The following is a 20,786-nucleotide window of genomic DNA, read 5'->3' on the forward strand; positions in this document are numbered from 1 at the left end:
GTATCCATAACCTTCTTAAAGACTATCAGAAGGGATTCTATTCAAATACAAATACTGGTATCCCATAGATGGTTTTGACCCCATTACCCAGTGACTGATTACCTGGTTTGTGGATTTTCCAGATTTGTAACTTTCTCTAGGCTTTGATGGCACCAGCCCCATTTATAGGTGAAGGATGCAGGAGGGCAAAATCGCTTTAAAAACCAACCAAATCAGATAAACAAAACTTCCAGCAACACATTACTTTTCACATTATAAGCAATTGCAGGCTGATTTTAAAACGGCATCATTGCCTAAGAAGGGATTAGTTTTAGACATGAGGACTAATCTGATTTTGAATTAGTTTAGCAAGGAGTAAGGATCCTGAGGGCTGGACACGGGATATGTGAGCAGGAATGGGTACAAAGAGGTCTGGGAATGTGGTCTTGCCCAGTCTCACGGTGCCGCAGCAGTGGGCCCAGGGCACTGAGAAGGAGGTGTAACAAGGAATGGGGTGCAGAGACATGGGAAGGTCTGGGGCCAAAGGCGTTCATTTTCCAAGCCCTTCGCTCAGCTTCAGCTTGTCATATAAACCTAAGCTCTGAACATTTCACTGTGTTAGCACTTTTCCTGCTTGCTAAGAAGCAAAAGTGAAAATGTGGGCGGTTGAAGCATGGAGCGAAAATTAGAAATGAGCTGTTTCTATTCCATGTGAGTTTATGGCAAAAGGGACTGGAAGAGACAAAGTATTAGCTGAGCTGCAGTTTTCCCTCACGCGGACGGAGAGCAGAAAGCTGCATACACAGCTGTGGGACAGGGTGCAGCCACATGTTCTCATCTCACGGTTGTCTTTCCACATTTTGTAGCTCTAGCCCGTACACAGCTGGTTTGCTGTCTTACTGAGCTGGCGCAACCAAGGGCAGAAATGCAAACTTCACAAGAACGCCCAAACCAAGTCGCTGAACTGCCTGGCCCGAGGTCCGGTTTTCTAGACACAAACGAGTACAGGAAGTGGGTTAGAACTAGGCCAGGGGCTTTCATAGGGCCTCTCAGCGCTTCCCAAATCTGGCATTATCTCCAAAGGGTTTTTTTTTTAAGTCTTTTTTTAAGTTTATTTATTTTGAGAGAAAGAGAGAGGGAGGGAGGGAGAGAGAATGCATGGGGGAGGGGCGGAGAAGGAGGGAGAGAGAATCCCAAGCAGGCTCTGCACGGTCAGTGTGGAGCCTGACATGGGGCTTAAACCCATGAAGCGTGAGATTGTTGACCTGAGCTGAAACTGAGTCAGAAGCTTAACTGACTGAGCCACTGAGGTTTAATATATATGGATAAGTTTAATATATACAGATTCCTTAATCCTTAGCCTTGGAAAAAACACAAAATGAGAATTCACAGATGTCTGGGGGGCACCTGGCTGGCCCAGTAGGTGGTGCAGTGACTCTTGATCTCAGGATTGTGAGTTCAAGCGCCATATATGGTGTAGAGATTACTTAAAACAGAAAGAATGCACAGGTGTCTGGAAATCCAATTTTTTTTGGTAAAGAATCCACCCAGGTGTTTATTGTTACTGTTGATGATTAACCATGTTTGGGAACCATGGCTACTTTCATTTAATCCCCTTTGTAATTTTACCCAAGTGTTGGTAGTCCCATTTTATAGATGAGAAAGCTGAGGACCAGGACTAGGAACCCACTTGAAGTCACACTGCTAGTAAAGACCCTTAACTGGCATCAAACCTAGCGTGGTCACCAGAACATCCACAGTATCTACAGCAGTGAAGTATATGAGGCACTTCACTGTCTCATATCCACTAACTATTCACAAAGGGCCATTCTCCTTAGAAGAGTGTTCACATGCACATTTTTGAAGGAGGCAACAGGTTTTGGATGGTCTTTCTCTCCCCTGTCAGAACTCTCTTCTTCCCTCCCATATTGGGAACGAACGATGCTTCTTGCCCTGAGATATGTGTAGATCCTACCTTCTCCCACATCAGAGACCTATCTGATCTATGCCTCCCACTTAGGAACTGGGTGTTTAAGACCCATATGGGTTGGCGAGAGGAGGTGGAAGAAGGAAACCCTGCCACATTCTTCCACAGAGTGTCCCATCCAGTTTCTCAGCAAAGACCAATTTCATAATCCCCCAAGTCCATCCAACTGCCTCTCACCCCCTCCATAAAGTTCACGTATTAAAAGGCTTTCACTTACACAGCAAATTGCTTATATGAAGTAATTCATTCTATCATTTATTTAAAGCGTGTTTTCAGAGAGAGAGAGAGAGAGAGAGCACACAAGCACATGCAAGTGGGGGAGGGGCAGACAGAGAGGGAGAGAGAATCCCAAGCAAGCTCTGAGCTGCCAATGCAGAGTCCAACTCGGGGCTCCAACTCAAGAAACTGTGATCATGACCTGAACCGAAATCAAGAGTCAGACATTCAGACATTCAACCAACTGAGCCACCCAGGTGCCTCTTTCATTTATTTTTTTTAAGTTTATTTTGAGAGAGAGAGAGAGAGAAAGAGAGAGAGAGAGAGAGAGAGAGAGAGAGAGAGAATCTCAACCAGGCTCCACGTTCCACACATCACACTGAGTCTGATGGGAGGCTTGATCCCACAACCACCAGATCATGACCTGAGTCAAAACCAAGAGTTGGATACTTAACTGACTGAGCCACCCATTTGCCCCTATCTTTAAAAAAAATCTGCACTTGACAGTGCTTCTACAAATATGAAATAACTAGGGTGGATACAGTTCCAATCGAAAAGCAAAGAAACACTGGGTGTTGTATGGAAACCAATTTGACAATAAATTTCATATATTGAAAAAATAAACAAAAGCAAAGAAACTATGCTTTTGTTTGTGCAACCTGTACATTGTGGCTAAATGTACATTTTTCATTTAAACTCCTCAAATTAACAAAAAGAACTTGCAAACGACCCCAAAAGATGGCTGGGATAACCATAGGAATAATTGTAGGAATAACTGTAGGAACAATCATAGGAATGACTGTAGCCAAAGGAATAATTCTAACAGTGAGAATTTCAGACAATGGAGAGAGAGGATTTTATCGTGGGCTCCAAGCCTTTGCCCCAGCAACAGTTGTCTACCGTGCTGTGTGTGTCAGATCTGCCTTGCATTAGTCACAAAAAGTTCTGGGGAAGACAATGTAGATCAGGGTTAAAAAACACAACATTCAGATTTGTTCAGATGTGTTCTGTACTGAAGGAACGGAGGGAGAGAATTAACAGGAGTTCACTACATGTTATGAGGTTCTCAGAAAAGTTCTCAGACTTTTCTTTATAAGAAATACCTGGGGAGCTTGTTATAAAATATGTTCCCAACTCCAACCCCCAGAGATGCCAAATCTCCAGTCTGAGTTGGGGTTTGAGATTCTTCACTTTCATCAAGCACCTCGGGTGATTCTGATGCCAGTTTTTTCCTTAACGTTCTATTTAAAAAATTCTCAAGCCTTGTGAACGTTCCAAGAACAGGATAATGAACACCAGTATGCCCTTCGCCAAGATCAAGGGTCAGCAAACTTTTTCATTAAAGGAACACAGTAAATATCTTCAGCTTCTCAATCACAGTCTCCGTGACAGCTACTTAGATGGGCCACCGAATATGTAAACCAATCATCACGTAAGCAAGTGAGTGTGGCTGTCTTCTAAGAAGACTACATTTATGAACACTGAAATTTAAATTTCACCTAATTTTCACATCACAAAATAATACTCTTCTTTCGACTTTGTCCAGTGGGTTAAAGAGGTAAAAACCATGCTTAGCTCAGAATTGGTACAAAACCAGTCAGGGCAAATTTGGCCTACACATCCTTTGCCAACCCCTGAGGAATCCACCTGTGATTGTAAAGTCTAAGCTTTTCTGAGGATGAACTTTGTTTATTCCAAATGTTTACTTATTTTGAGAGAGAGAGCAGGCATGTGCACGAGCAGGGGAGGGGCAGGAAGAGAGGGAGAGAGAGAATCCCAAGCAGGCTCCATGCTGTCGACACAGAGTCCAACACAGGGCTCGAACTCACAAACCCGTGAGATCATGACCTGAGCCAGAATCAAGAGTTGGACACTTCATCAGCTGAGCCACCCAGGCACCCCTTCTAAAGATGAACCTTAAACTGATCACTCTTCATGCAGACTCAACACACTGTCCATCTTAGGAAAATTGAAAAAGTTAATCGATGAGGTTGTTTTCTGACTCTCTGCTGTATTTTCAGATAGAACATTTCACAGCTTCCTATGGCTGATATTTTTGGATGCCCTGTGGGGTACAGTTCCTCCTTTAAAATCTTGATAGTTCAGTTAGTCATTGTCTAATTTTACCACATAAAAATAAAGTATGTGTGCCCTTCCCCACGACACCAGGACCCGATTAGCATCTTTTTTAGCTTCTCTCTCATACTGAGGACAAATATGGGTAAAAAGACAAAAACAGATGGGGCGCCTGGGTGGCTCAGTCGGTTAAGCGTCCGACTTCAACTCAGGTCACGATCTCGCGGTCCGTGAGTTCGAGCCCCGCGTCGGGCTCTGGGCTGATGGATCAGAGCCTGGAGCCTGCTTCAGATTCTGTGTCTCCCTCTCTCTCTGCCCCTCCCCTGTTCATGCTCTGTCTCTCTCTGTCTCAAAAATAAATAAACGTTAAAAAAAAAAAAACAGAAACAAAAACAAAACCTCTATGCTCCAAATGGCTCCAATTTGTTATTTGTGAGCAAGGAGCTGGGGATACCTTTCCTCGATTTTTCTCCTCCCTGATCTTTAGCTGAAAATTTGCCCCAACCCAGAATGTCTGCTCACATTTGTAGCAACACTGGGTTATTACCGAGTTAAGACAACAGTAATGATGCAAATCTGTTAACCAATTACTTCCATTCATAGTCTTCAAGAATTCTGGAGGGTAAGGTCCAACTCAGCATCACAAAATCAGCAAACATGGTCACAAAGGGATCTATGTATTTACCCATGAAGGCCAAGACAGTGGGGAGTTGGGGGGGGGGGGGGGACACTTGAGTTCACTAAGTGCATTCCTGCTTATTAAAATGCCTTTCAACTGGACTTATCCAAACATTACCTCATCTCCTAGGGAATGAACACCTAGTTATCTGAAGCATTCAAGCCTCTACCACCTCATTGCCCCGCCCTTCTCAAAGCAAAGTGATCTGTTTAATGGCAGGAGGATGTGTTCTCCTCTGATGAAGCTGGAGAACAGAGAAGTCATAACCGCCCCCCTCCCCATCTGGCATCTGAACATCAGCTTAGGTGCTTTGGAGTCACATTGTAAAGACCGTGCATCTGCCTTTCATCTCCCAGCTAGCTCTCCTCCAGCTTGTGAGAATATGTGGCATGCTGGCTCAGGTGGAAAGGCAGGCACCTTAGAGTGAGGACTTAAAACCCAAGTCGGCCGACATATGAGAAGGCCCTGGGTTTCTCATCAGCTGGCTGATTTGTGGACGGTCACATCGCTGGAGCTCAGCCAGCTGCCTCACCTGATGGAAAATGCTTATGAGCTTTGAAATCACCTTTAAATAGGATATATTTTCTCCAAAGAAATTAGAACCGATTGCTAGCTCCCCATTGCCGGAAATGTATTTGTCAGTTTAGATGACCGATTCAACAATTTGAGACGATTAAGGACTACAAACTGTATCTAAAATTCTATTCAAAGAAGACAATAGTGAAATGCTATTTAGGTCTGGGAGTTCTGTAATATAGGAATAGCAAATAAAAATAATCGACAAATGTAATTTTGTTTTAGTCAAAAATTACAGACCGAAGTTAAACAGTGGACCTATTATATTAGTGCGGTGGGTCCTAAACCTGGCTGCATGTTAGAATCACCCAGGGAGCTTTAAAAAAATTCCAATGCCCAGGCTGCATCCCACACCAATTAAACCTGAAAGTAGGGGTGGGGGGTGGGGCCCAGGCCTTTGTATTTTTTAAAGCTGCCAGGCAATTCCAATGTGCAGGCAAGGTTGAGAATGTGATCCCTGTCCCTCTGCGGCTTAGTCTTTCAAAATCTACTTGGCAGACGGCTTCCCTTCCTCATCTCTGCCGATAGCTTCTTTACAGCTGCAATCTGGAATAAAAAAATGATTGATTGATTGAGTCACACACAATATATAAAAAATACATGCACACACATTTTTATTTATTTAACTTAGGCCCTGATTATTAGCATATAAATCAGAAAAAAACGAGTGCCTTGGAACTTACATAGCCTCTCCAAATCTTTAAAGAACCAAACTCTAAAAAACACACACAAGAGATACTTAAGTCGTAAAAAACACACACACAAACAGACTTTAATCACCTTCAGGAACCATGATCCAATAATATATTTCATAGGTAAGATCTTGTTCATCAAGATACAAAAGAAAAAAAACAAAAACAGCCTTAAACTTTAAGACATGTGCCCTTAGCAAGAGCACTTAGAGTTAGAATGGTTTATCGGCAGCATTTTGAGGTAGCATATTTTGTAAAGTCAACAGAAGTCACAGAGCTGCTCTGCAGTTTCTCATGGACACAAAGGGACAGGCCCTCGGCCTTTGCTCTCGGTGGAGGAAAACGAGTGTGTCTGTATTCAGGACCAAGTAAGCCTGAACACACTTCCTACCATCTCGCCACGGCCGTGTCTTCATACACTTCATGTATTACAGGTTTCGGAAAAGGTAAAGGCATTTTGATCCTTCTCTCCTCTTGGTGTGGTCACCGCCCCGGCTGTGGGGCCAATCTTTCTACCACATGCAATTCTCACTGACAGAACACGCGGGGGGAAGGGAAACAGGGCATCATGGCACTTTTTTAAAAAATTGGCTCTAACAATTTAATTAATTAAGAGTGACTAACTCCTCTAAGGCTACACAGAGTACTGTTTCTGAAGATCTCCTCCATGATTCTGACCCTTAAAAGGCTCTCCCTTTTTTCTCCCCCTGAGTGTAACATTTTGGGGTATCCTTAAGCTTTCTGCAATTTTCCTGGCAGGATGGGGAGCAGAAAAGCTTTTAAAATATCCACACATTAAAAACAACAACAAAAACCAGGTGCAGGAGCAACCCCAAGAACAGACTTCCTTTGTGCAAGTTGAAACAACCCAAGTTTACAGTTCAGGAAAACGGCCTTCTCTAAAAAAAAAAAAAAAAAGTAAATATTCAGCTCAGCTCTGCGTTTTAAACACGAATATACAGTTGAAACAGGTTAAGAATTAAAGCTGCAAATATGGTCCCAACAACTTCAGACCTTGGTGCAGATCAAATTTTTGCCCATGGGCGCAGATTTATGAGGGACGTCAAATCCCTAAAGCCCTTTTGTCCCAGTATCCTTTCTGTTTGCAAGTTAAACCCTTGGAAGGAATCAATGTACAAACGAATAAAAATAGCACATGCCCAGGCAAAAAAGGGCATGAGCTGGGCCTGAGCTGCCATATGGAAAACTCTGCCACTGAGTATCCTATACAATCTGCAAAGGCTGCCAGCCCAGATCCAGAGCCCAAGGCATCGGTGAACTTGCCAGCCACCCAGGTCAACTGTGGACCCAAAGCCAATGACACAACTGGGCATCAGCCTTCAAGTATACGAGGTGCTACAAGAGCTGGTTTGCTCAAGGACTTGGGCTGACCCTCGGAGGCCCCCGCCTTGTCCCATGACATCCTGTGATGCAGAAAGGAAAGCACTGCTTACAGTCACTAAAACACACAGAGTGGAAGGTGGGGAATCGAACCGCTCTCTGAATATACCAGCCTAACAAATACAAATAAATTCTTCAACACTTTGTACAACTAGAAGGTGCGTGAGCTGGTATTTAAGCGATCACTTTAAGCTCTCTTTTCCCCTTTCTGGATCAAATAGGAAAATGGTTCCATTGGGTTAACAGTGTCACTTTAAAAATGCCATAAATTAAATAAGTTAGTTCACATTTTTTTCCCCCAGCACTTAAGTTACAGAGAGTCTCTAATGTGCTTTTGAAGTCTGCATCAACAGTTCCAGGTCTCTTCTGCGGACAGCGCTGGTTCTGTGACAACCATATTCATCCAGCTGCAAAGGTATGAATTGTTCAAGCAGCCCAAGGCCCTGGCCAGCAGGACTGGTGAATAGCTTAGCCCATGATGGTTTAAAGTTTCCGCTGAATCCCAAAAATATGGTACTCCCTTTAAAAACAAACAATAACAAAAAAAAGTGTAATTCGTACATCTACTAGTTTCAGGCAAGATAATGCGGGAGGTGAGTCGGAGGTGAGCAAAACAAAGACAGTTATAAACACAAAGAAACTATCCTTCCTTAAGTCAGCCATTGAACTCTTACCACCCACCCCTTGCCCCAAATAACAAACCACATCCCCAAACGCTTCCTCTAATAATGTTTCCTTATTTAAAGACTATCTTAATGATGCCCGCTTCAGCAAAATACGCTCATGAAAACGATCTGGGGGCCATAGTCTACCATAAAAATGCTCATGTGGCTGGACTCATAAGAACTCCATAGAATAATACAAATACAAACCTTTGTTATAAAGATGAGCTGGTTTGGCTAATCCCAGAGGTACTAACGATTCTGAAATATTCAAATGCTTTATTTCTCCTCTTGTGCTCAACAAAACAATTGACCTGTATGTAAAAGTTAGAAAGTTGGAGGCAATTTCAGTAAATCAGCATATGTTAATTGAGTACCTTTCTGAACTGAGTACACCATAGGTATGCTAGATAAAAGCAGAACTCAAAACAAACAGGGAAAAAAAAAAAAAAAAAACAGATGCTTTTCACCTTCCTGCTGTTACAAGTTTGGCTCCCCTGACCCATCCAGAACTTTGTTGCTATTCCAAGGTGTCTCCAAGAGTAGGGAAGGCAAAGGTCATTTAGGTCAGTTGACCCAGTGAACAAATTGGGACTCTGCTCTTTTATGGAATAAACTAACAGAGGAGGTTAGTTTTGTTTGTTTCAGATACTCTACTTATCTATTTAAGTCCTATTATCTATTTATCAAATAAATTAATAAACATCAATTCTAAAAAGAAATAAAATCTGTGCCCCATGGTTTGGTTTAAATTGCCCTGTTTGCTATGTAGCATAGCAACATATATACTTAGATCTGTTTGTGGATTTTCTCTTCTCCTGACCTCTCCTCTCTCCTCTGCCAATGCTATGCTGGCTTAATTACTATGGCCTCATGATTTATTTTAATATCTTATAAAACAAGCCCCCTGTATTATTTTAAGTTGTCTACAAATATTTTGTTACTCTCCCACATTTATTCTTCCAGATGAATTTCAGTACCAACTGTCAAGGACAATAGAAAAGTAACCTATTAGGACACTGATGGAAATGTGTTAAATTTATATTTATGTAGGTAGAGTGACATCTTTACAATATTAACTTTCCCTCTAGAAACAGGGAAAATCTATCCTTTTCTTCAACTTGCTTATATCCATCAGTATTCATTTTCTTAATGAGGGTCCTGACATGTTTTATTAAGATCCAGAAGTTTTAGGTTGGTATGGATTCTTTGAAGTCATTCTAAAGCAGTGGTGACCATTCAGACTCAGAACAGAGGTCTGACCATAGCAACCCTACAGGCCTGACTCTCTTCAGGCTAGTCCCATGAGATCACTTACAGGTCCCCACTGCCCCCCCCCCCCCCGGCCCAATACGTGCACAATCTCTCCAGAAGTCACTCCCAGTTGCGCCATAACCTCTTAACACTTTGTTAAGACACAACACACAGACAGTAAAGTATTACTAAGTGTTTAGCACACCGAATTTCTGCCCACTAAACATACTTATGTCACCAGCCCGGATGAAGAAGCACAGCACTACCCATATTTTAAAAGTCTTCCTTCGGTCTCCTTTCTAGAAACAACCCTGTGACTTTTTAATGACTTGGTTTTAACTCTTAAATCTATAGGGTACCGTGCAGGACACCAAGTTACCCTAAATATTGGTGGTGAGAGGTACACTCTGGATTGTCTTAGGTGGACTGAGTACATGTGTTTCCACCACTGGGAAAAGTTTTAAATCCTGAAAGAAAACTGAGGCCTTGGAATTCCCTACAAGTATCTTAAAGCAGAAGACAGGGCTACACATGCACATTGTATATTACACTCAAATAATCCGATGACTTTAGGGGACTTCCTGAGACCTGGTTCTGTAAAGTGTAATGAGCGTAAGTCATCAGATAACCGAAGATGTGTTCAAAAACTAGACAGGACTTTACTCCCCAGGAAGCTTATGTCCCTCCCTTAGTTACTTCACTAACTGAAGATCTGCATGTAAATCAATGTCTGTAGCACAACCAAGGAAGGCAGAAAGGAGCCTGAATTCATCGCCTTGCCTCTAGGCAGGGTCTAACCAATCCCCAAAAAGAAAGGTTTTGTTCATGTGCCTGCTTCTTCAGAGACCAACAAAACAAAACCAATCAGACCAGGGCTCTGAAAAGAGAGACCAGATACTCAACCGCTTAAAAATCAGTTGACTCCTTTCCAGTCACTTCCATGTGAGCCAGGGGATGAATTCACAGCACAATGCCATCTGGGGGCTTATCAGTGGGACAGATGGCCACAAAGGCAAAATTGTGTATAAAATTGCTTACATCAGTAATGAACCTTCTGAGTGAGTTAGGTGCAAAGCAGATCAACCAAATGCTAAAATGTGGGACAGTAAAGCTCCAAAATACGGAACAATTCCCCTTCAAAGAGCCTTTACACTATTTGCAAACTCTTCTAATAGCCCGGCTTTCACTTATCAATGATAGGTACTTTAGGCCACAGGGGTGTCCATCTGAGAAGAGGAAGGAATGGATACCTTTCAACAGCCGTAAGTGCCCACCGAGGGAAAGGGTGGAAAGACAAACCAAAGCTCAGAGTTAACCGGGTGTCACTTGCTCAGGGTGACTTGTCCCTCTTACAGAGCAAGCTTCACCTACCTTGGAGGGATGCCTGTTCTCAAATACTCTTCCAAGCGACTGATATCAGCAAGAGAGAAAACCTTCTTTGCCATTGAGCGGAAAGGAACGCTGCAGGCATCCACAACGAGGAGGAGAACACCCGGATTTTGGATGGTAAAGTCGGTGCCATTGACCTGAGAAGAGAGAAACGTCTTCTGCCGTCACCACCATTTCATATCTCCAGGATGGCTCATTTTTCTAGCCCGTCCCTCTGTCTTCTAAACCCATGATTCAAATTATAGTTCCAGGATTCAAGCTGCATGATCCATTTATTCTTTCTCCACCAACATCTGAAACTAAGCCAGTGTTCTCTAGACCGCGCCTCGATTGGTCTTTACTCTTGGGATAGATGCTCGAGAAAGGCATCTCAATGGAGGCACTCAGTTGAGCAGCGCGACTCTGCACGTGTATGGGATTAATTTTTGCACACACTCTCTCACTGGGGCCAATGCTTGCAAACTCAGTGAAAGATCAGTTGATAGCCTTGTACTGCAGCTCCGATAGCTCACTTAATGTCCCATTGGTTCAGAAAAAAAATACCACACCTCCCCCCACACGTAAGCCCCCCATTAGAGTTTAGCTTTGGAACAGGAGAGGAGCCAGATGGCCTCATCTCCTTTTTTCCATCCATAGCTCTCCTGTAAAATCAAAATGGAAAAGTGGTAATTTCACCAGGATTTAAGCCACAAGGTAGTAATAGATTTGGTTCACAATTATTGTGAGCTGAAGTTTCCAGTAGTCCTCTTAAACTAAATTAGCAGTTTGAGACTTCTTGAAGAAAAAGGAACGCCAGACACATCCAAATATCATTAATTCATCAGCCAAAAAAGAAGGAAAAAAAAACCCTCACCAGACTAAAAAATGATTCAACACCAATTTAAGCCACAGGCACTGTTCCTACCTAAAATGTGTAAAATTGGGGCATTTGGCTGGCTCAGTCGGATGAGCGTATGGCTCCTGATCTCAGGGTTGTGAGTTCAAGCCCCAAATTGAGTGCAGAGATTACTTAAATAAATCAATAAAAACTTAAGAAAAAAGTTTTCCTTAAAAAATAAAGAAATAAATTGTATAAAATTATAAACTATACTAAAGGCTAACAAAGGAGAAATGCTATCACCACTGCACCTGTACTTGTTTGGGGAAATTATATTGAAATTTTATTTCTAATCGCTACTGGTCTCACAGGAATCAAAATGACTTTTTCACTATGTTTATATTGCTCTAATCCAGAGAATAATTCTGGAAATCCTTGAGGTAAAGTACCCTTTTATATTTGGAAAGACTGGAAGTGTTTTTAAGACACTTGTTTTTAAAACTCAGAATACATAAAATTAAGATACATCTGAGAAAAAATGTATAATGATGCCCAACACGCTTAAACTGTCCTTTTGCAAAGAATCCCCTAAGACCTACTGCTTAAAGAAACACAGCAGTTTCCGCACAGACTAAAGCAACGCCATGTCCTAGCAAAGACTCTTCAGGTACTGCAAGGGGAAAGCACTGGAAGCAAATGTGACAAAATACAATGTTCTGTGACTTTTCTGGGGTCCCGAGCACCCAGTATGCAGCAATGGAGTTTTAAAAAAATGTCTTCACAGGGCACCTGGGTGGTTCAGTCGGTTAAGCGTCTGACTCTTGGTTTTGGCTCAGGTCATGATCTCACAGTTGATGAGTGCAAGCCCTGTGTCAGGCTCTGCACTGACAGTGTGGAGCCTGCTTGGGATTCTTTCTCTCTCTCCCTTTCTCCCTGCCCCTGCCATGCTCACGTTCTCTCTTTCAAAATAAAAATAAAACTTACCAAAACAAAACAAAACAAAGTCTTCTGACCCTGGAGCAGAGCCTGCCTGAGATTTTTTTTTGAGCAAAGCAGTTAAAGAAGCAAAGAAGTTAATAGAGCAGAAAGACTCAGCATCCACTTGCTTCCATTACACAACTGACTCCCACGCAGATACCATGCCAACCGGCTAGGATCAGGCTCTCCAGGTAGCCGACGGCATTGAGATGCTGAGTTAACAAATTTCATGCCAAAAAAAATCACATCTCAAACATAGTACGAAACGAGCAGTTGCTAACACAGGATAGTAGGCATAAATATACAGTTGGGAAATCTTTGGGCTACCTTTAAATAGGAATCTTCTCTATTTATTTTTAATATTTGTGTGTGGTCATGAGATCCAACCGCTTAACAAATTTTGTGTGCAATACATAATTGTGGACTGCGGGGACAACGTTGTACAGTAGCTCTTGAGAGTTTATGTATCTTACTCAATTGAAACTACATGCCTGCTAATCAGGAATGCCTCATTTCACCCTCCCCCCTTAAGTAGGGATATTCTTGTTTTAACTTGTTTTAACGTTTATTTTTGAGACAGAGAGAGAGAGAGAGAGAGAGAGAGAGAGAGAGAGAGATAGCGCCTGAGCTGGGGAGAGGCAGAGGGAGAGGGAGACACAGAATCTGAAGCAGGCTCCAGGCCCTGAGCTGTCAGCACAGAGCCCGACACGGGGCTCGAACTCACGAACCGCGAGATCATGACCTGAGCCAAAGTCGGACACTTTACCGACTAAGCCACCCAAGTGCCCCAGTAGGGATACACTTAATTCAGAGTTGCTACAAAGCTCTTAATTCAGAGTTCAGCCCTGGAAATGGATGGTAGGGATACCTGCACAACAATATCAATGGACTTCATGCCACTGAGCTGCACACTTAAAAATGATTAAGATGATTGGGGCGCCTGGGTAGCTCAGTAGGTTAAGTGTCTGACTCTTGATTTCAGCTCAAGTCATGATTTTACAGTTCGTAGGATCGAGCCCCGTGTTGGTCTCTGCACTGAGAGCTTGGGATTCTCTCTCTCAAAATAAATAAATAAACTTAAAAAAGAAAACCCTAAAAAATGGTTAAGATGATGAATGTTATGTAATAAATACTTTAACACAAGTAAAAAATTGGGAAGGAAAACAAGAGTAAGGTAGAATTTTGTCAACATACAACATGTGGATTTGTGATTGTGTTGCCCACCACTTTAAAACACTGGGCTCGTATGGTTAGAGGATGGGTCAAGCAGGTGAAGGGGATTAAGAGGTACAGACCTCCAGTTATAAAATATAAAAGTACAGCATAGGGAATAGAGTCAATAATATTGTAATAACTTCATATGGTGTCAGGTGGTAACTATACTTACCATGGTGAGCATTTCATAATGTATACAGCTGTCAAACCTGCTGTGCCTGGAACTAATATAACATTGTATGTCAGCTATATTTCAATTATAAAAGTTAAAAAAGACGGGCCTTTAAAGAGACCACGCGAGACTGGGACCAGGCCCAGGCTGGATGTCACGTAGATGGCTACATACCTGCCACCACAAGAGTTCCTAACACAGTGGCACTTAGGTTAATCTGGTTTTGGACAGATCTCATGCCAACAGCTGGTTACCACTGGCGAGCTTGGCTCTTAACCCCAATTCTAAGTGTTGGCGATGCAGTTTGGGCCTTTACTTCCATAAGCTTGCCTAGAACAGACAACTAACACTTCGTGAACAAATTTTGACATTCACCTCAAAGTAATCAGTAAAGACAATCTACTGAGAAAAAAAAAAGATTTTTTAGTAAGTTTGAACTTACTTAAAACTGCAAATGTTTAGGAGGTACTTATAACTTTATTACATTGCTTGCCACCAAGGGACTATTGCCAGAGATGATTCATGTCACCGGGATGAAATATCAAAGTGAGAAACTGAGGTGGGTACATGTCAGATGGTACTTACGGAGATCACAGACAGGTCTCCACGCTGAGTCTCTGCTTTACTGGGTGACTGGAATTGCACGGGGAGGTAGCTTTTATGAGGATCACTAGTAAACACCACCTGAACGGGGAAGAAATTCCATATTAATGTCAACTGCATCTTCCTTCAAAAGGGCCTCAAATTAAACCCAATTATACCAAACCCAATGGTGTTTTTTCCCCCTTTGTACATGTTGCATGGCCTAGAATTCCATGTTTTGATACAGATGTAACACAAGAAGTGAATGTTCCTCACTTTCTGGAATAATCCCAGTGTCAAATAATTGTACTCTTATTAATAAAACCAATTCTGCAAAGGACTAAGTAAGTATGCTTTACACTTATAAACACTTTATGCAAACAATAGTCACAAATGTTTTTAAAGGTCCTTTTCAGACCAGTTATCTTAAATAGGGAGTGAGTCACTCCCGAACTAAGAAGTATAGATGACAAGGATTACCCTGTTCAAAACCTTTTAGTAGGCTGTGCATCACCAGGCTAAATTCTTTTACCAGACTTGCAATGTGTCCCATAAATCAAGCCACGCCTTATGTACGGGCCCCTAACCCACTGTTCTAGCACATTCCACACACAGTGCAGCAACTTTGCTTTCCCACAGTGCTTCATCTCTTTTCCTGCCAAAATTCTGCCTTTGCAGATGCTGTTCCCTCCCAAGAGTGTCCTTGTTTCCTTCTACTCCTCAAAATCACTCCCAGCCTCCAAATCCCACCTCCTCCCTCCTCCCTAAAGGCTTTCTTTTCATTCTAAAGCAAGTTTCTCACACAACTGAGCACCTAAAGTATATATCTTTCTGAATGGATGTCAACAACTTCCTCACGAGGGCAAATAGTCATGAGACATCATGATACTAGACATTCAGAAGCTCCACATCTCTTTGAGTCTCAGGTTTGGAGTCAAAAATTCATGTGAATTTTCCTATTTACTCCTAAGGTACATGTGCCTGTTTTTAATATTCAAAACAAACTCATTCCCTCAAATCTCCAAGTAAAAGTGATGTTTTCAAATACTTCAAGTACCATGCAATTGCACCAATATATATCATCGGTATTTTCAAAAAAATAAATTCTAACCAATGTTTCAAGCGCATGCGCGTGCATGCACCTGTGCGCGCGCGCACGCACCCACACACACACACACACACACACACACACACACACAACAAAGAATGCTAAACATTAAGGTATGGAACCATTTAACAAGACAGGCTATTTCCAGTGATGATTATTTTTAAAAATTATAATGTTGGAGTCGTAACTATAAATTATATAATCTTGTCAGTAATGAAGAACTTTCTTAACAAATTCAACTTGAGAATTGGGCTGGAGAATTTACTTTTCCACAAAGATTATCTAAAAATGCCACTTTAGCCGTTAAGATATTACATGGGACAGGCAAGGATCTATATAAACTTCTTCAGGTACATGGCTGGTGGGTTGGTGGGTTGGTGGGTGGGTTGACTGGTTGGTTGGTTGGTTGGTCGGTGGGTTGGTGGTAGAGTTTTAGTTGAGTTGGAGAACAGAGGTGGCACAGGGACATGAAACACTGAAACTGTGATAGTGAACTGCCATTGAAAATATACTTAACCATATATCATAATAGGAAGGAAAAAAAATCCCTGCTCTTACTATCACCAATAGGCAAAAACAAACGAGAAACATTTCTGATTCAGTAGGATTGGCATAGGACCAAGAATTCTAATATTTCACAAGTTCCCAGGTGATGCTGATGCTGTCAGTCTGGAGACCCCACTTTGAGAACCGTTTCCCGTGACCCATATTTGTTTCTGTAAAGGTTAAATATTAATTCTACACTTCTTTTTCACTTAGAATTGGTCTGACTTCCTTTAGAAACCCCATGCCCAATTTGAGCTCATATTTTGGACTTTCAATGTCATGTTTTCTTAAGACCCAGAGAGAAACTTTATAATTAAGAATATGTCAGGTGAAGCATTTCACTTCTAGCCCAAGTTAGTTTGTACTTTTAACTACAGATAAATATAATAGCACATGCTTCAAAATTAGTCACTTCCAACCTTGAAAAAAAAGGAAATAATTTTCATATCAAGTGCATTTTTGGAAGAGAAATTTTACAGTCATCAATAAAACAACGTATTTTCCTACATCATTGAAATGTAAACCCAATAGCAATATTGTAACAGAATCACACCTGAGGGGGGAAGAAAGATGAGGACCAAAACGTCTATAGTCATCCAGGATAAACTGATATATCACAGGGGTAAGATATTTTTATTATGAATTTGGACTAGTTTGCTTCTTATAAGCATCACATTCTACAATGGGCCACAATTCAGGAGAAACCATGCAATATTTCTAACTTGGCAATACAGATGTTTCAAAGAAAAATGTGCCTATTGCAAAAAAAAAAAAAAAAAAAAAAAAAAAAAAAAAAAAAACCCAAAAAAACAAACAAAAAACCTCCAAAAACAAAAAAAACTTTTCATTCTTTCTCTCAACCCACAGTCCACTTTTCTTCCTTGTTTACCTGGCGGGTCCCGCAGCCTTGACAAAGCCCGGTGAGCATGGATGGCATGCGCTTGAGTGCTGATGGCTTCCTGTAATACTGAGGATAAGCTTTGGCCATGCAGTTACTGATGTCTTTTGAGTCCGTTGCTGCCTGGATCTTGACTCTTTCGCATCCCTGAGATGAACAGTAACTGTGGCCATCCCTGTGGCTTTTGGCTTTGAGATACAAAAATAGTAACCTGTGTAGAACACAAACCAATCCATAGGGTGTTAGACTGATGCTCACAAACTAACAAAAATTCCTCAGATCAGCTCATGGACTAAAGGGACATTCCTCTAATAAAGTAACTTTTCCTTAAAAGAAAATAAATTACAAAAGTAATAAAGTTGTTTCTCATTCCTTTCTATCCTCCTAGGGTCCTAAGTCAAATGTAAAGACTATGTTCAGAAAATATTTTGATAACCCAATTCAGGCATTCTGGAACATATCAAAGTTAATTTCTGGATTAAATTAGTTCAATGGGTAATTTGGGAGGATGGCCTTTGGTTTGGTTCAAAAATTCTTTGGAAAATTTTAGACTTGTATTGAGTTTTAGGATTTTGTAAAATTAGTGTGGTTTATTCTTTTTTTTTTTTTTTTTTTTTGGTTTATAAATCATTTTGGTTTAAGGCATAAAATTGAAATAATAAAAATAGCAACTGTGACTTGCTTGGCTAAGGCCAAGATATGGTCTCACATCAGTTCCTGTGATGTTTACTAAGAGCAGATGGGCCTGAGGTCCTTCTGTCTGTACTTTGGCCAAAATCAAGTGAAATGAATAGTCACGCCCACTCTGAATGATCCTCCAGCTGCCAAGATGAATGGAAAAGTCACTTCCAGGCAACAGTCCAATGTCTGTCAGCAGAACTAGTGTTTCTGAACCAAGGGGAGACTGTAAAGCATTTGATCAAATGTGATTGATTACTAGAGATTAAGAACTCATATTTTAATAGGAAGTCAGTGAACAATGAAAAGTTGTGATACTGAGGGAAAAATCAGCCATTGTCCTAACATCGATATTTTTAACATATATGCAGAAGGAATGAAAGGGACCTAATTAGGTCTGGGCTTTTTTAGATACAATTAAAATTTGTCAAAATGAATAGAATTAAAAAGAATGAGAACCTTGGAGACTGAGGAATTATAAAAATACCTGGCTGAGCAATCCCTATCAAAATAACAGCAGCATTCTTCACAGAGCTAGAACAAAAAATCCTAAAATTTGTATGGAACCAGAGAAGAACCCAAATAGCCAAAGCAATCTTGAAAAAGAAAACCAAAGCTGGAGGCATCATAATCCTGGACTTCAAGCTGTATTACAAAGCTGTAATCATCAAGACAATCTGGTACTGGCAATCCTAAAATTTGTATGGAACCAGAGAAGAACCCAAATAGCCAAAGCAATCTTGAAAAAGAAAACCAAAGCTGGAGGCATCATAATCCTGGACTTCAAGCTGTATTACAAAGCTGTAATCATCAAGACAATCTGGTACTGGCACAAAAACAGACACTCAGATCAATGGAACACAATAGAGAACCCAGAAATGGACCCACAAATGTTTGGCCAACCAATCTTTGACAAAGCAGGAAAGAATATCCAATGGTATACAGATAGTCTCTTCAGCAAGTGGTGCTGGGAAAACTGGACAGCGACATGCAGAAAAATGAACCTGGACCACTTTCTTACACCATACGCAAAAATAAACTTAAAATGGATGAAAGACTTAAACATAAGATAGGAAGCCATCAAAATCCTAGAGGAGAAGGCAGGCAAAAACCTCTTTGACCTTGGCTGCAGCAACTTATTACTCAATACGTCTCCAGAGGCAAGGGAAACAAAAGCAAAAATGAACTATTGGGACCTCATCAAAATAAAAAACTTTTGCACAGCGAAGAAAACAATCAGCAAAACTAAAAAGCAACCAACGGAATGGGAGAAGATATTTGCAAATGACATATCAGATAGAGGGTTAGTATCCAAAATCTATAAAAAACTTATAAAACTCAACACCCAAAAAACAAACAATCCACTGAAGAAATGGGCAAAAGACATGAATAGACACTTCTCCAAAGAAGACATCCAGATAGCCAACCGACACATGAAAAAATGCTCAACATCACTCATCATCAGGGAAATACAAATCAAAACCACAATGAGATACAACCTCACACTTGTCATAATGGCTAACATTAATAACTCAGGCAACAAAAGATGTCAGCGAGGATGCGTAGAATGAGGATCTCTTTTCACTGCTGGTGGGAATGCAAGCTGGTGCAGCCACTCTGGAAAACACTATGGAGGTTTCTCAAAAAATTAAAAACACAACTGCCCTACGACCCAGCAATTGCACTACTAGGTATTTATCCACGGGATACAGGTGTGCTGTTTCAAAGGGGCACATGCACCCCCATGTTTATAGCAGCACTATCAACAATAGCCAAAGTATGGAAAGAGCGCAAATGTCCATCGATGGATGAATGGATAAAGAAGATGTGGTACATATATACAATAGAGTATTGCTCGGCACTCAAAAAGAATGAAATCTTGCCACTTGCAACTATGTGGATGGAGCTGGAGGGTATTATGCTAAGTGAAATTAGTCCATCAGAGAAAGACAAATATCTTATGACTTCACTCACATGAGGAATTTAAAGATACGAAACAGATGAATATAAGGGAAGGTAAGTAAAAATGATATCAAAATAGGGAGGGGGACAAAACATAGGAGACTCTCAAATATAGAAAACAAACAGAGGGTTGCTGGAGGCGTTGTGGGAGGGAGGAATGGGCTAAACGGGAAAGGGACGTTGAGGAACCTACTCCTGAAATCATTGTTGCATTACATGCTAACTAACTTGGATGTAAATTAAAAATAAACAAAATAGGGCGCCTGGGTGGCTCAGTCGGTTGAGCATCCGACTTTGGCCCAGATCATGATTTCGCGGTTCATGGGTTCCACCCCAAGTCGGGCTCTGTGCTGACAGCTCGGGGCCTGGAGCCTGCTTCCGATTCTGTGTCTCCCTCTCTCTCTGCTCCTCCCCTGCTCATGCTCTGTCTTTCTCTCAAAAAATAAATAAAGATTAAAACAATTTAAACAAACAAACAAACAAATAAATAAAAATACCCGGCCAAACAAAATATTTCCCAGCTAATCATGAATTTGTGATCCCCAGACCATCCTCACAAATTTAGGTGTTGCATTTATTTTTGTGGAAAATCAATAGGGAATGTGGAATTTCTGTCATCTGTAGAAGAAAAATCCAAGTAGGGTGTTTTAAGTCTAATTAGAAATTGAAAATCAGAGACAATTATGGTAAGAGAAGACTTAAGCTGGCCACACTGGCTGCTGGAGGGGTCCTGGAGGGCAAACGAGCTGCATCTTATTCAAAAACTAATAAGGCACTCGACTAAAACCCGACCTCATTCCCCCATCAGACTCGCCACCCTTCTCCCCATTCTGAACTTGTCTTTCCCCAAACATGCCATGCCACGTTCTTCCATGCCTCCATGCATCTATCCACACTGCTCCTAGGGACACCTTACCCC

At 41.3% G+C, this 20,786-nt stretch overlaps 1 protein-coding gene across 3 annotated transcripts in view; it reads right to left on the minus strand.

Annotated features, from left to right (window-relative positions):
* Positions 1-6,103: 6,103 nt before the first annotated feature.
* Positions 6,104-20,786, minus strand: part of CEMIP2 (cell migration inducing hyaluronidase 2) — an 86,371-nt gene continuing 71,688 nt past the window's right edge. For all 3 annotated transcript variants that reach the window (XM_045470231.1, XM_045470230.1, XM_045470232.1), the window contains exons 20-24: positions 17,219-17,438; positions 14,679-14,777; positions 10,894-11,048; positions 8,479-8,582; positions 6,104-8,126 (exon numbers count right to left, since the gene is read on the minus strand). In XM_045470231.1, the coding sequence (XP_045326187.1) occupies positions 7,930-8,126; positions 8,479-8,582; positions 10,894-11,048; positions 14,679-14,777; positions 17,219-17,438 (775 nt within the window). In that variant the 3' untranslated portion in view covers positions 6,104-7,929. The remainder of the gene's footprint in view (positions 8,127-8,478; positions 8,583-10,893; positions 11,049-14,678; positions 14,778-17,218; positions 17,439-20,786) is intronic.

Source organism: Leopardus geoffroyi, chromosome D4 (assembly GCF_018350155.1).
Source record: "Leopardus geoffroyi isolate Oge1 chromosome D4, O.geoffroyi_Oge1_pat1.0, whole genome shotgun sequence".
Lineage (NCBI taxonomy): Eukaryota > Metazoa > Chordata > Mammalia > Carnivora > Felidae > Leopardus > Leopardus geoffroyi.